The sequence below is a fragment of the Osmerus eperlanus genome, chromosome 14, assembly GCF_963692335.1.
Source record: "Osmerus eperlanus chromosome 14, fOsmEpe2.1, whole genome shotgun sequence".
NCBI lineage: Eukaryota > Metazoa > Chordata > Actinopteri > Osmeriformes > Osmeridae > Osmerus > Osmerus eperlanus.
The window spans coordinates 11,998,562-12,012,982 of NC_085031.1; the positions used below are offsets into that span (position 1 = coordinate 11,998,562).

The following is a 14,421-nucleotide window of genomic DNA, read 5'->3' on the forward strand; positions in this document are numbered from 1 at the left end:
TGATTTATTCGAAATCTATTCCACAAGGGTAGAGCGGCTAATCTGGGAATAGCCCATCTTTGGCAAATATTCTTATTAGTTCTTAGAACGAACGCCATTACATGGTTTCTAAATAGTCTCCGTTTTAAAATTCCCTGAATAGTGAAGTAACCGATGCGTGTGTAAGCGACATACTGAATACATCTGATACCTGTCACTACTGGTCCGACTTTCAAATTCACAGGTCGTGTAAAACATTTAATTTCACTCCATTTAGGCTACCGAGGCTCGGGATGGAGGAGCACTTAACTGGTTATATTATTAGAACTGTCCGCTGTGCGTTGTGGCTGGCGTGGATGTGACCCAATCAGGTGTAACCTTGCTTGGTGTTTGGGGCCATCATTGGCTGGTGGGATGGTAGCTGTGTGTAAAACCAACCCCACTCCCCTCACTCGCCTTCCAGGAGCGGACTAGATCGGATCGTCAGCCCTCAGAGTGCAGAGACTCAGTGAATACATAGACGCACCCAGTGAGAGAAAGTCAAAATATTGACCGTATTTACACACAGCGTTTGCAAATCCAGTGCAGTGTCGTGCGATTATGCTGGTTTATTTATTTCCTATCTATTCGTGTGGAATTTGATATTTTTAGTTCTGACTTTACCAGTCCTCTTTACAAGAGGAGTGTATATGTGCGTCTTGGCTCTCTTCCTCTCTCGCGCTGCAATGTTTGCGCCAAAGCCAAAACTCACAGACCGGGGCAGAATTGATTAAAAGAAGAAGCGTAGATCAAATGGCTGTGTTTCTGACGACTCAAACTGCATGGTTTTCGATTGACACGACGCAGAGAAGAGGAATTTCAGATTTTGGCACCCTTATTGCTGTGTCGTTTGCCTTTCTACGGACAGAATCGACAGGAGATGTTCACTCATCATAGTAAAACGGAATAATATTGTTTTATTTATTTTTTGTATTCAAGTGCACTTGAGAGAGGAAGTGGAGATGATTTTGTTACTAATCCTGGTCTCCATCCTGGACGGAGCGCTTTCCCAGCTGCATTACTCCGTCCCGGAGGAGCAGGAACCGGGGACCGTGGTTGGAAATTTATTGGAGGATTTGGGGTTGGACATCACAAAACTTTCCTCTCGCCGTTTCCAGACTGTGCCCAGCTCGAGGAATCCGTACTTGGAAGTGAATCTGGAGAACGGGGCGCTATTAGTCAAGGAGAAAATCGACCGCGAGGAGATATGTAAGCAGACCACTCCGTGCCTACTGCATCTGGAAGTGTTTTTGGAAAGTCCGCTGGAGCTTTTTCGGGTGGAGATCGAGGTTCTGGATATCAACGACAATCCCCCCCGTTTTCCCGAGACCGATATTTCCGTGGAGATATCAGAGAGTGCCATCCCCGGTACCCGCTTCCCCGTGGAGAACGCATTCGATCCTGACGTGGGCACGAACGCGCTCAATACATATGCCATAACGAACAATAACTACTTTTACCTGGACGTTCAGACGCAGAGCGATGGAAACAAATTCGCTGAGCTGGTGCTGGAAAAACCATTAGACCGGGAGCAGCAGGCGGTGCACCGGTACGTACTCACGGCCGTGGATGGAGGGATACCACAGCGGACTGGCACCGCTCTCTTAGTGGTTAAAGTTCTGGATTCCAACGATAACGCGCCCACGTTTGACCAGTCAGTATACACAGTAAACCTTCGGGAGAATTCTCCCATGGGAACGCTGGTAATTCAGTTAAACGCCACGGATGTAGACGAGGGACAGAACGGAGAGGTGGTGTATTCCTTCAGCAGTCACAACGCACCACGGATAAAGGACCTATTCAATATCGACGCCAGAACTGGACGGATAGAGGTAGCTGGAGAGGTGGACTATGAGGAGAGCAATACGCACCAGATATACGTTCAGGCGAAGGACCTGGGTCCAAATGCTGTCCCCGCGCACTGTAAAGTGCTGGTAAAGCTCGTGGACGTAAATGACAACACACCGGAGATCAGTTTCAGTACGGTGACGGAGTCTGTGAGCGAGCAAGATGCCCCGGGCACAGTGATAGCGCTCTTCAGCGTCACGGACCGGGACTCTGGTGAAAACGGACTGATGACCTGCGAAATACAAGGAGATGTGCCGTTCAAACTTAAGTCGTCGTTTAAAAATTACTACACCATTGTCACGGACGGACCGTTAGACAGGGAGAACACAGACTCATACACAATCACTGTGGTGGCCAAAGATAAGGGGCTGCCCTCACTCGCTACGAGCAAGTCCATCAAAGTCCATGTCTCGGACGAGAACGACAACGCACCCCGGTTTACGCAGCCGGTTTATGCAGTGTACGTGACAGAGAATAACGTACCTGGCGCCTTTATCCACGCTGTGAGCGCTTTGGACCCTGACGTAGGGCCAAACGCCGTTATTACCTTCTCCATATTGGAGTGTGACATCCAGGGCATGTCCGTGGACACATACGTGTCAATCAATCAAGACACTGGCTACCTATACGCTCTGCGCTCCTTTGACTATGAACAACTGAAGGAGTTTAGTTTTATGGTCCAAGCTAAAGATTCCGGAAACCCCGAGCTCTCCTCCAACGCCACAGTAGACGTTATCATCGTAGACCAGAATGACAACCCGCCCTCGGTTATTTCCCCAATCGGTAAAAACGGAACTGCTAAAGAGCACCTACCGCGCTCGGCAGAGCCTGGTTACCTGGTGACACGCATCGTTGCCATGGACGCGGATGACAGCGAGAACGCACGACTGTCCTACAGCATACTACGGGGGAACGAGATGGGTATGTTCCGTATGGACTGGAGGACGGGGGAGCTAAGGACTGCCAGGCGGGTGTCCACTAAACGGGACCCCCAGGGCTCCTATGACCTGTTGATCGAGATAAGAGACCATGGGCAGCCACCCCTCTCCTCTTCGGCAAGTGTGAGCGTCATCCTGGTGGATAGCGTGGTTGAAGGCCGCAGCGGGGACAGGGGCTCCACTGCCAAGTCCAAGGAGACCTCTCTTGACCTCACCCTTATCCTCATCATCGCCCTGGGCTCTGTCTCCTTCATCTTCCTGCTCGCCATGATTGTTTTGGCCGTGCGCTGTCAGAAGGACAAAAAACTGAACCTGTACACGTGCCTCCTCGCGGGAGAATGCTGTCTGTGTTGTAGCTCGTGCTGCAGCCGCCAGGCTCGCGGACGGAAGCAGAAGAAGCTGAGCAAGTCAGACATCATGCTTGTCCAAAGCACCAACGTGACGTCAGGGGTCGGTCCGGTTGGGCAGGTGCCCGTGGAGGAATCCGGGGTGGGCGGCGTGGGCGGCGGATTTGGGTCCCATCACCACCAGAACCAGAATTCATACTGCTATCAGGTGTGTCTGACACCAGAGTCCGCCAAGACGGATCTAATGTTCCTGAAACCATGCAGCCCTTCTAGGAGCACTGACACCGACCACACCAACCCGTGCGGGGCAATTGTCACAGGATACAGTGACCAGCAACCGGACATAATTTCTAATGGCAGCATCCTCTCCAATGAGGTACGTTCTGACTCATTGTGTGCCATATTTTCTTTACCTCATGCGCAACGTACGAGGACGAAAGTGATTCATGGCCTGTTGAGGCGTAAATAATTAATTTGTAGATGGGACTGTTTTAATCTCATGAGTTTAACAGGTTGCAAAATAGATACAGGTGTCAGGCGAGACCAGTTCTTCTTTCATTACGGTAAAAAGTAATCGATGAGCGTGCATATCAAACGTCCATCCTTCTATTCGAAAATTATATTCATAACATAACATTATTTTGACTATTTTATTCAGTAACATATACTATCATTTGAATCATGCCAGTTCAATTTCATTTACTCCTCCCCCCATCAGTCCGTGCGTAATTTCCATAAACCAATCAGGTTATTGGTTTGAATCTGTGCGTCTCCCTGCTCACAGCGCCGCAGGCCTGCAGGGCTTGTTGACTGCGGCTGAGCGGAGGGCAGCCGGGCACTCAGTAGTTAATGCTGCGTGTTAAGTATGCCGCGCACGGCACCACATAGCAGCACCGTGAACAAAGGTTGTTCAGTTGCGGCGCCGTTTGGCTCAATCATTTACGCATTCAATCGCCTCCCTAACCCACTCCCCACACCCCGGATAGAGAGAGGGAGAAAGGGAGAGTCAATAACATGAAATGTCACTGTCCTGCTCCCTTCAAGGGCGTCTTTGCGTCTTTCCATAGCATAATAGTCTAAACATAAATTGTGTATCAACTTTGATGATGAGGTGAAATGGATGTGTTTAACATGTATTAAAATGTGATTCTTTCAGACGAAACACCAACGGGCAGAACTCAGTTACCTGGTCGACAGGCCTAGGCGCGTGAACAGGTGAGAAATGACAGTAAAAGGCAAATCAACATTCTCAAAATCCCCCAAAGCTTTTATTTATTTCTGTGTTTTTGTTCAAGTTGCATTCACAACACAACACCCACACGGATTCGCACATACATGTTCCATAACATTCCAAATATTACACGGGGTTTACACTGCAGACATAAACCATGTTATTCAATATTCCATACCGGGCTGTCACTCTAAAATATCCATAGAACGTTTATCTCCAATTTGGCTCGTGTCCCATAACTGACAGATTTGCGCGCCTATTAAGCCTTGATGCTGGTTTTTATTGCATGTCAAGTGTAACATCCAATTTAGAAACTTGATGGCCACCGTGAAAGCATTACAGTAATATGGTGTCAATTTCTGACTGGCTTCGCTCTCTCTCCCTCCCTTTCTCACCCCCTTCTTTTCATCCTCACCCCCCTCCCCGACTCATACCCCCGCCCCCCGCCCCCTTTTTTTTACAACAATCTCTCTCCCCTCTTCTCCATTTCGCTTTCCAGTTCTGCATTCCAGGAGGCGGACATTGTCAGTTCTAAAGATAGCGGACACGGGGACAGCGAACAAGGGGACAGTGACCACGACGCCACCAACCGGGGTCACTCGGCCGGTGAGTTCACCATAATTACCCCATTACGCAGCTCCCTGTTTGTGGAGGGCTAATGCCGGTGTCGCGGTGCGGACTGGTGACTTTTAATTTTCTTAATTTGAGGTTTCTCCGGTCGTTGGCTGGCGTGAATATGAAACAGGCTCGAGGTGTTGATTGTGTTTCACAATGGGTGAACGAGAGACAGATTCAGTGGATTACATCCGCTCTCTCTCTCTTTCTCCCCATGCTGTGGTGCTGAAAGGACAGCAACTGCAGGCAGCGATAATGCCTTTTCTTTTCTTTTTTTTCTCGCTTGCGCAAATCAATACGCCTAAACATGTCCGCGGGGAAAGAGAATATAGGAGATAAATGACTGACACATTTGGAAGCAACGTAATGAGTTATCTGAACGAGATTAAAGTTTGCTTTTTGTGTGCTGTAGGGCAACGCAGCAATGCGCCAATATAGTTAGCCTTGCTCAAATATATTGGATTTCACCAGAAGTCAATGTACTATGTATATATATTTAAACAATAACAATTATATGTAACTTTTGTTTCTGGAATTGTTCCCATTTCTATTTGGAATGGATTACATAAACTGAATTGACCTTGCCCCAGTCTTGACCTTTTGTCACCCATGCAGGCACACACACGTGTACACACACTCAACCTTGTTGTTATTGGTTAGTATGGAGACAATCAGATCATAGCGTATTGGATTCATAGTTCCTCATAGATCAGTCTCTTGCAACATTTCTAACCAGAATCACATTGAAATGATTTTATTGATCATAAGATGACCAGAGCATTGCCTGGCTGCACGCAGTCCGAATATCTATTGAATTGCCCTTTCCTTTAAAGTAATTGAAAGCCACATCTGTCATTTGCCAATGTCTAGACAGAGAGATGCCAAATATCACCTTACCATGGGTTGGAATACAAATGGATGGTGTTGACCTGCTGGGGGTGCAGAGATTCAAAAGGTGGTTTGATGACCCCATCCACCACCCACCCACCCACCGGCCTGTTAGGATTCGAAAACCCTGCCAGATGGGCATGAAGTCTGGGTTGCCCAGGTCCCAGAACAAACATCCAGACTTTGGCTCGGCGAGTTGGTGCAAGGCTTTTCTAGAAACCGTGGCAGCGGGGGTGGGGGGGGGGTGGTCGTGGTTGAATCCACCCCCACCCACCCCCCAACTGGGGACATAATTGCTTGGCTTGGTTGGAGCTGCATGTGTAGCGAGCAGACCATTTGCTTCAGTGTTTTATTTAGAAGACAACAGCTTACCTCTCCACAGGAGGCCTGGCTACTGTCGTTTGGTAGAAGACAACACTCGGGTTTCACAAGCTTTTGTAAATATTAGCTGCCGTGAGTGTGCGTATGTGTTTTGGGTTGAGTGTGTGTGTGTGTGAGTTGGAGTTCTCCAGAGATAGTGCATTGGAAGGTGTATATGAAGTTATGCTTGGATTGAGGGAGTGGTAGGAGGAGGAGTTGGCGATGTTCCAGTGGCTTGGGGCTGGCTGACTAACCAGAGGCTGTTGGTGAATTTTTGCTTGAAGCCTTTTTGCGTGTGACTGACTGTTTCTGTGCTTTCTGGGCTACCTTTGCTTCAGATATGCTTTGTGTGTGTGTTTGTGTGTGTGTGTGTGTCTGTATGTGTGTGTCCCTAACTCACAGCAAGTCTCATCCTTCATTCTGTCTACAGGGCACGTTGTGCTATGTTACAGTCCAATGATCAGTAATTCATTTCCAGAACCTTTGCATAGCAATTATCAAATGAAGGTTAGCACCAAGGCTAACGGTATCCTGAGACGCTACATGCCACCTTACCCCATCCTGGAATTTCAAATCAGGAGAGAAACCATTTTAAGACTTGGCACGCCATCAACCATCTCCCTGTGACACTTAAGAAAATAAGTCTTTGACCTGATGCTAAATCAAAAGAGCTGGCTGTTGTAAATATCATCAGTTGGCAGTAGACACTGTCTTATACATTCAGAAGAAGATCTTTGGAGTGGGTTCAAAACTACAAGCGTTTGGTTTGGAGAGCTAAAGCTTCATCGATTGATAAAAAGTGTTTAGTCACTTGGGGCGTTTTTTCTTATTTTTTCTACACGTCATTTGGATTCAAATTAGCTGTTGTTTCTCTCATTATTTTTGACATCAAGTTAAGCAGTGCTGACAGGTTAGCCTGCAGACCTAAAGACAATGTGACAATCAGTGAAAGAGTAGGGGATAAAATATTCATCCGAGAAAGAGATTGGATTTTGTTTAAAAGTGTTGAAGGACCAAGAAGCTTCGGCAGAACCAAGGGAGCGACCTTCTATTTTTTTCCCCCACTTTTCCTTCGTCTTTTTCTTTTTTTTTCTGCTCACTTTCTCTTTTCAAAGATCATTATCTTTGACGTTTGTTTTGTATGAACAACAGGGGTGACAAATGACACAATTAAATCACCACGGCGGCGCATTAAGATTGCTGATTGTAAATTAGTAGTGGCCGACGTCGCGTTCGTGTTCGCCGCCACGAGCCGCTCCTTCGCCACAACACCCTGGAAATGAATCCCTTGGGCTCGGCATCACTGGCGCCATGATAACGTCCATGGGAAACGTCGCTTCCAGTATTCGCCTGGCAACACAATGTTCAGAGGCATCCTTTAGACGATGGTACCGTCCTGATTGAGTAATCTGTAAATGTGTACAATGTTCATACAGCGTGTGTACAGTCGATGCACCGTTAAACTGAAGCATCGGTAAAGACCATTAGGTTCTGTGGAGCCCCGGTCTGCCAAGATTGTAATGATTATAACAGTGGTATGTTCTTCCCTGTTTCCTCTCCTGCATAGTTTTCCCTTGATCAATGTTGCAGTTTCACCCAAATATCAATGGAGATTTGTCTGCTTTTTAAAAGTCTGATAAGGACTTGATTAAGTGCTTTTCTTAATGGACTGCATTTATATAGCGCTTTTCTACCTTAACGGTACTCAAAGCGCTTTACAATGTTTGCCTCTCATTCACCCATTCATACTCTCAATCACACATACCGACGGCAGCGAGCTACCATGCAAGGCGCCGGCCTGCCCATCGGGAGCAACTTGGGGTTCAGAGTCTTGCTCAAGGATACTTGGCACATGGCCTTGGAGGAGTCGGGGATCGAACCGCCAACCTTGCGATTAACAGACAACCCTCTCTACCCCCTGAGCCACAGCCGCCCCGTAATCCAGAAATAAGCCAGTAAAGTATTTTCAATCTGAACATGGTCTGCCCCTTTCCTAGTAAACGCACATCGCAATCAGCATCACCGTAGAAAACAACAGGAATAATTCATGGGTTAGTCAGAACCCTAAAGTTTCCTGGGCCAACTCAGACTCACCATGCAATCCCACTGATAGCGCAACAGGTATAATAATCCTATGATAGCACAACAGGTATAATAATCCTATTGATAGCACGATGGGTATAACAATGGGTTCAGATCTCTGACTAGAATCAAGGTCACAGTACGGCATGATTACAGTCACATAGGTGCTTTGCTATGATGGGGAACAGAACAAGGGATTGAGTCAGTTGATTCATTAAAGCCATAGGGTTAGGGTTATCAGCCATTTTGGACCTCCTCTCAAGGCGGTCGCGCTGGGGTGAGCATGAGGGGGACTCAGCCCTAGGAGACTGATCCATCACCCTGCCTTGTCAGGGCTCCAGAAGGAAGAGCCATCGTCCAGTCCTTTGGCTCTGGGAGGTCTCTGCTCCACTCATCATTGTCCCTCTGGCTGAGCCAGCAGGTGAAAACCACCCGCCACGCTGACTTCCTGTCCAAATATTGACATTTCCTGTCTGGGCGTCCACAGGGGCCGATAAGGGACAGTGTTTTTTGGGGGAAAGAGGGGAGGATGAAAAAGAGGATGTCCATGATGCAGCTAACAGAGGAACACCACAGAACATCTGCAGTTCTCATCTCTCTTCCTCTCTCACTCCTCTTTTTTTCCTTTATCTCTATCTTGCCATCTCTCTTTATCTCTATCTCGTTTTGTCACTCTTTCACTGACTCTCTCTCTCTCTCTCTCTCTCTCTCTCTCTCTCTCTCTCTCTCTCTCTCTCTCTCTCTCTCTCTCTCTCTCTCTCTCTCTCTCTCTCTCTCTCTCTCTCTCTCTCTCTCCCTCTCTCTCTCTCAAGATGTAATTAGCAAAATCATGCTGTTTTGGGACTCCAGAAACAAGCACAGACGTAATAAGAGTAGGAAAAACAAGAGGTGAGAAAAAAAAGAGCAGATAATTGCTTATTAAAGACGAGATTGTTTGTTTGCGCTGCGTGCAGTTGTTGTCTTATGCGCGTGTGCGTAATTGAGTGTGTCTGAGCGGATGTATTTGTAACTGTGAGCACATTTACGTAAGTGTGTGCGTGTGTATGGTGCTTGATGAGGTCATTCACTGTTCAGCTTTATGATTGCCAGTCATTGTTTGGTTTTGTTTGTTTCCTGCTCTGCTCTCTGGAGACACAAGGTGCAGGGGATAAACAGCCCGAAGAGTGTGTGTGTGCCAGAAAGGTGGAGTGTGTGTGTCTGAGTGAGTAAATGAGAGAAAGAGAGAGAAAACAGGAAAGCTATTTCACATCACCTTACAGGCCAGGCTCACATCTCTGTTTTGGTGATTTAGATCCAACTCTGCATCCAAGTGAGATTTAGACTATATTCTCTCTTTGATAAGTGTGTGTGAGTGTGTGCAAGCGTACCTGCCTGAATGGATGTGTGTACTCGAGTGGCTCTTGTGTGTGTCCCTCTCTCTTCCTCTGTATGTGTGTGTGTGTGTGTCTGTGTGGAGGAACAGCAGCATTATCAGCAGGGCAGATTTGTCTAAGAAGACCCTTTGATCTGTAGCCCCCTCAGCCAGGGGGAATTAGAGATTAGAGATTAGCATGCTCTCCCCCGCCTGCACCTCCATTTCTATCCCTCTCTCTCCCTCCCTCGCTCCTCTCCTTCTTTGATCCCCTCATTCCGACGCTCCAGCATTGTCCCACCGCCGTCGGAAGCGGGGAAAAGTGAAAAATCCATTCCATCCGACGACTGGAATTGCTAGAGGGTATCATTATTCCTGGTTCTCTATCTCGTTCTCTCTCACATCTTTCTCTCCCTTCTTTGTTCCATCTCTCCAAGAGAGCATAATTAAGGTCACCGTTGTTCTTTTAAGACGGCTGTTTGTGATACCGGGTATTGTCTTCATTGGTGTGTGTGTGTGTAGTACCAGCTATCATTTTTGGCAGGGGCTCATTGTCAATTGCACGCCTTGTCAGCTTGAGTAGGCTTGATTGAATAGGGATTGAAAAGATCTCTATGCCCATTATAGTACTTCCTTCATGGTGTATTGCTGTGCAAAATTGACGTTTTTGTTTAAACAGAATCGAAACACATTTTCAGACTTTTCCTTTGGGTGCTTGAACATGTATTGTAAACAAATAAAGACAGGGGAGAACATGTTGATGCAATATTATTCCAGTTTGATTGCACATTTCACTAAATGAATGAGAAAGTCTGTAAATACTGATAATTGACTTCATCAAAGATGTAGACGAAGTCTGTAAGATCATGTTTGCTTTTGTTTCGAAGACATCTGCCTCACGATCCGATATCCTGACAATCTTTTTCTCGTTCTCACTCCCTCTCTCTCTCTTTACATTCCTCTCTTCACTCTTTCCTCCCATCCCTTCTCCCCTCCCCCCCACCCTCCCCCACCTCACTGTGCCCTCCTCCGCCTCGCTCTGCCCTCCTCTGCCTCGCACCCATCCTTCCCACCACCATTCCTTTCTTCTCCATCCAACATTTCATGAACACCCGCCCCCCCTCCCTCCAACAACCTCCTCCACACTGCATCTCCCTCACTTCCTTTATCCCTCTGTCCTCATCCTCCCGTCCGCCTCCACAGGCGCCGACCTCTTCTCTAACTGCACAGAGGAGTGTAAAGCCCTGGGCCACTCGGACCGCTGCTGGATGCCCGCCTTCGTGCCCTCTGACGGGCGCCAGGGGCCCGACTATCGCAGCAACCTGCACGTGCCCGGCATGGACTCCGTGCCCGACACCGAGGTACCGGCGCTCGAGCGCGTCACCGCCGCCACCGACCTCCCCACCTCCACCTCCACCACCGATAGGTCATTCTCCACCTTCGGCAAGGAAGGTCAAGGGTCAAACCACCTGCACCAATCACAGTACAGCACCAGCACGCTAGAGAGGACAGAGTATGATAGCCTGAGAGGAACCCTCCCGTACAAACCCACCTTCCTCTGTGAGTATCAGTATGACAGCTCGCTAGAACCATACGACTTTGGCCTAGTTCAGTACAGATACTAGCAGTGTCACACTAACTTAACTGAGAACTATCATTGTTTGTTTACTCATATTTTTTTTTACTTTTTCTGTTTGAGTAAGAAAGTGTTTATATTTTGAAAATGTCTTCTTTAGTTTTTTGTTAAGGTGTTCTTTTGTTAGTTTTTAGAGTTTTTCTATTTTTCAAAAAATGTAACCTGCTACCCATTCCTGATATTCTATCAAGCCCCCTTTCAAAATTCAAAAACCTCTATTTTATTATCTAAGGTTCAAAAACCTCTATTTATTGTCAATTTGTTTAAATAAAAAAATAAAACTATGTTTTGGATTTAAACCAACATTTGTGGCCACCTTTTTCTTTCTTTTGCTTTCATTAACCCCTCATCCTTCTATCACTTCTGCCTTCCTATGATGCTTCTTGTGAGTCGACATGAAGCAAAGACTAGACAAGAAATGTGTCTTCTCTATCTTGACACGTTCTCAGCATACACCTGTCACTGAATCTCTTCAGATTAGCAGCTGTAATAAGAAAATTCAACACCCACATGAACACCCACTACACATATCATGTCAGTCAAAAAAATGTGCCCTGCTTTCAATCCCGCACATTTGCTTTGCATCTCGAACGCATGTAAATACTGCTTTTGCTTTCCCCCTCAGTGATGAGGAAGGCTCATGAGGATGATGATAATGTAGATGTTATTCACGTTCTAACTCATATTTACAGTCTCTCGCTGGCTGCCCTTGTGCATGTAATGCTAAATGTGCAAAAGCTAATTATAACTTCTGCCTCATCTTGGCAGAAAAGCTCAGTTTCTCATTCGGTTGCTTTGGTTTGGCTAACATGCACGATGCATGCACATTGATTAAACTGTCTGTGAAAGTAGATATTTTGGGATATACTCTTTACTTGAAGCATTTGCCTGATGTGTTACCATCAGGTCATGTAAGGTATTGGGTAGGTTAAAAGAGTTGTAACTTAGCAATCAGACAGAGCAACGCTTTTCTAGACAGATTTCTTGAAGTTTCCAATATGGTGCTTCAAATGTAGAGTAGGCTAACCAATGAGTTCTCCTTAGTGAAGGATGTTGTTTCGTTATAACCAAAGTGTGCCTTCTCTCCTCACAGCCCACAAAAGGATTTGTTAGCTCCTTCCGTGTGGACTTGTCTGAGACGGCGTGAGCTTCCCACAGCAGAGAGACCAACGAGGGAGACAAAACAAAAACAAAAAAAACAACAAGGACATCGTCTTGTTTCCGAACTCTGTCAACATACTTGCCCAGCTGTAATGGAGAACTTGGGTTTATGTTGCTTTGGGAGATGGTGGGGGGGTGAGGGGTGGGGGGCGGGGGACGGACAGGGTAAGGTAGGACGCCAGGTTGGCAAGAATGTGGGGGGGAGGAAGTTGCAGATGGACTTGGGAACTTCCTGCTAGGCTTCTAGGACCATGTAAGGCCTTCCTTTTTCTCAGCAGGCCTGAGACTTGCAGCGAAAGCTTAACAACATGGACGCAAAATGTGAACAAGATTGCGTGAACGCCAAGGCAACAAGGATGACTGGGGAGGTTGACAGTGACCCAGGGAGCAAGGAACTACAGCAAAGATAGAGACGAAAGTAAGACAAAGACTTGCGGGAGTACCGAAACAGACATGTTAACAAAGTGGACGGGGTGGGGGTCAATGTACTCCCCTCCCCCCATAGATGTGTGTGCCTGTTTACATGGAGAGGAACAAAAAACTGAAAAAGGTTTCTGTACAAACTTCAACTTCACTGAGCCCTTTAGCTGTTTATACTGTCACCACTAAGCCAATTGTACAGGCAGGAGGGATTGAGAGAGAAAGAGTGAGACGGAGAGAGAAGGAGATAACAAGGAAAAGAAGAAGGGGATGGAGAAGAAAAGAGATGGGAACAGGTAAAGGTTTAGATAAGGCACGGACAGAGGTTGTACAGGTATGAAGAAAAGACCAGAGGGAGAGAAAAAAAAAAAAAAGATCAACCAGAAACGTGAATGATAATGTGCATTATTATTCAATATCTCCGGTTTGGGACAGTTTTTTAACTTTTTTTGTTGTTCTTTTTCTTTTCTTTTTCTGTGTGGTCAACGTGTTCAGAATCTTCAGTCCTTGACTTAAACAGCAGCAGAGATATACAGAGAACGCTAAACACTTTTAGGGATGACCTCCCTCTGCAACATTGGCCTACTTATTAGACCAGATCCATTTTGTGGTTTAAATCATGTGTGCAAAGTGTTTACTGTGCTATTTTAAAGCGTATAAATGACTATAAAATCTATATATAAATATCTATATATACGATATACTTTTTCTGAAACTGTGTAACCATTGGTTAGTTTCTTATCCACTGATTATGTCATCAGAACTGATACCAAGTGCTCAAAACAACTTGTATTAAAAACCAAGAGGGGGGCTTTGATGAGTTGGGCACCCTCTCTGAATCAAACCAAGGTTTAAGTTGATGTTTTTTTTTGTTGATTGTCATTTTTGGGTTGTCAGGTTTTTAAGGTTTGAGGTGTTGGACTCTATGTGTGTACAGAGGAACGTGCAGCATTTTCTAGCGGTTTAGGCTAAAGGCTGTGTTTTAGTGGAGTCTGAGTCCATGTGCAGAAACTTGGGACTATCACAACTGAGGTAGACATCAAAGGTGTTCACACAATCACACACTAACTTCCTGTCCTACACCCCAAGGGACATGTGTCCCGTCCTGTCCCCCCCTCCCAAACACACACACACACACACCAGAAGATGAGAGTCTATGAAAGGAAGAAAGGCCAATTTTACGACTGAAATCAAGACTTGGAAGGCTTCAATCAAGCCTGCAATCCTGTGACAGACAGACACACACACAGACACACAAACAGACACACACCCAGACGCAAACATGGCGAGAGGTGATGAATAAAAAGTGTAACTGAAGTTTACAACGCGGTGTGTTTCTTTTCCACCATCATGCAGCTGCAATTTCACTCTCCACACTTTAACCACCCAGCTCCAAAAAGGCTCTGTGTTGCCCATCCTCTCACTATCAAATACACCTTGCAGTCTCCATTCACAAACACAAATGCAACAGAGGATTCTGTTCAAAAGAAAATCCAAAGTCCAGCGTGGATTGCTTCTATTTCTAG

General features: G+C 46.4%; 1 protein-coding gene across 3 annotated transcripts; it reads left to right on the top strand.

Moving 5' to 3' along the window:
- The first annotated feature begins 447 nt into the window (after positions 1 to 447).
- On the top strand, positions 448 to 12,968 carry pcdh10a (protocadherin 10a). 3 transcript variants are annotated; one of them, XM_062478255.1, is made up of 5 exons: positions 448 to 3,527; positions 4,308 to 4,366; positions 4,882 to 4,988; positions 10,882 to 11,238; positions 12,408 to 12,968. In XM_062478255.1, exons 1-5 carry the CDS (start codon positions 981 to 983, stop codon positions 12,425 to 12,427), a joined length of 3,090 nt encoding a protein of 1,029 aa, XP_062334239.1. In that variant the 5' UTR covers positions 448 to 980; the 3' UTR covers positions 12,428 to 12,968. The 3 variants fall into 3 exon arrangements, with proteins under 3 accessions (XP_062334239.1, XP_062334240.1, XP_062334238.1); XM_062478256.1 differs by having other exon boundaries at positions 10,882 to 11,039; XM_062478254.1 differs by lacking the exon at positions 12,408 to 12,968 and having other exon boundaries at positions 10,882 to 11,515.
- The last annotated feature ends 1,453 nt before the right edge of the window (positions 12,969 to 14,421 follow it).

Bases quoted from the DNA above. Each gene is read 5' to 3' on its own strand.
- pcdh10a (XM_062478254.1), top strand. From the start codon at position 981: ATGATTTTGTTACTAATCCTGGTCTCCATCCTGGACGGAGCGCTTTCC. The intron at 3,528-4,307 runs GTACGTTCTGAC...TGATTCTTTCAG, and splicing joins GCAGCATCCTCTCCAATGAG to ACGAAACACCAACGGGCAGA. The intron at 4,367-4,881 runs GTGAGAAATGAC...TTCGCTTTCCAG, and splicing joins AGGCCTAGGCGCGTGAACAG to TTCTGCATTCCAGGAGGCGG.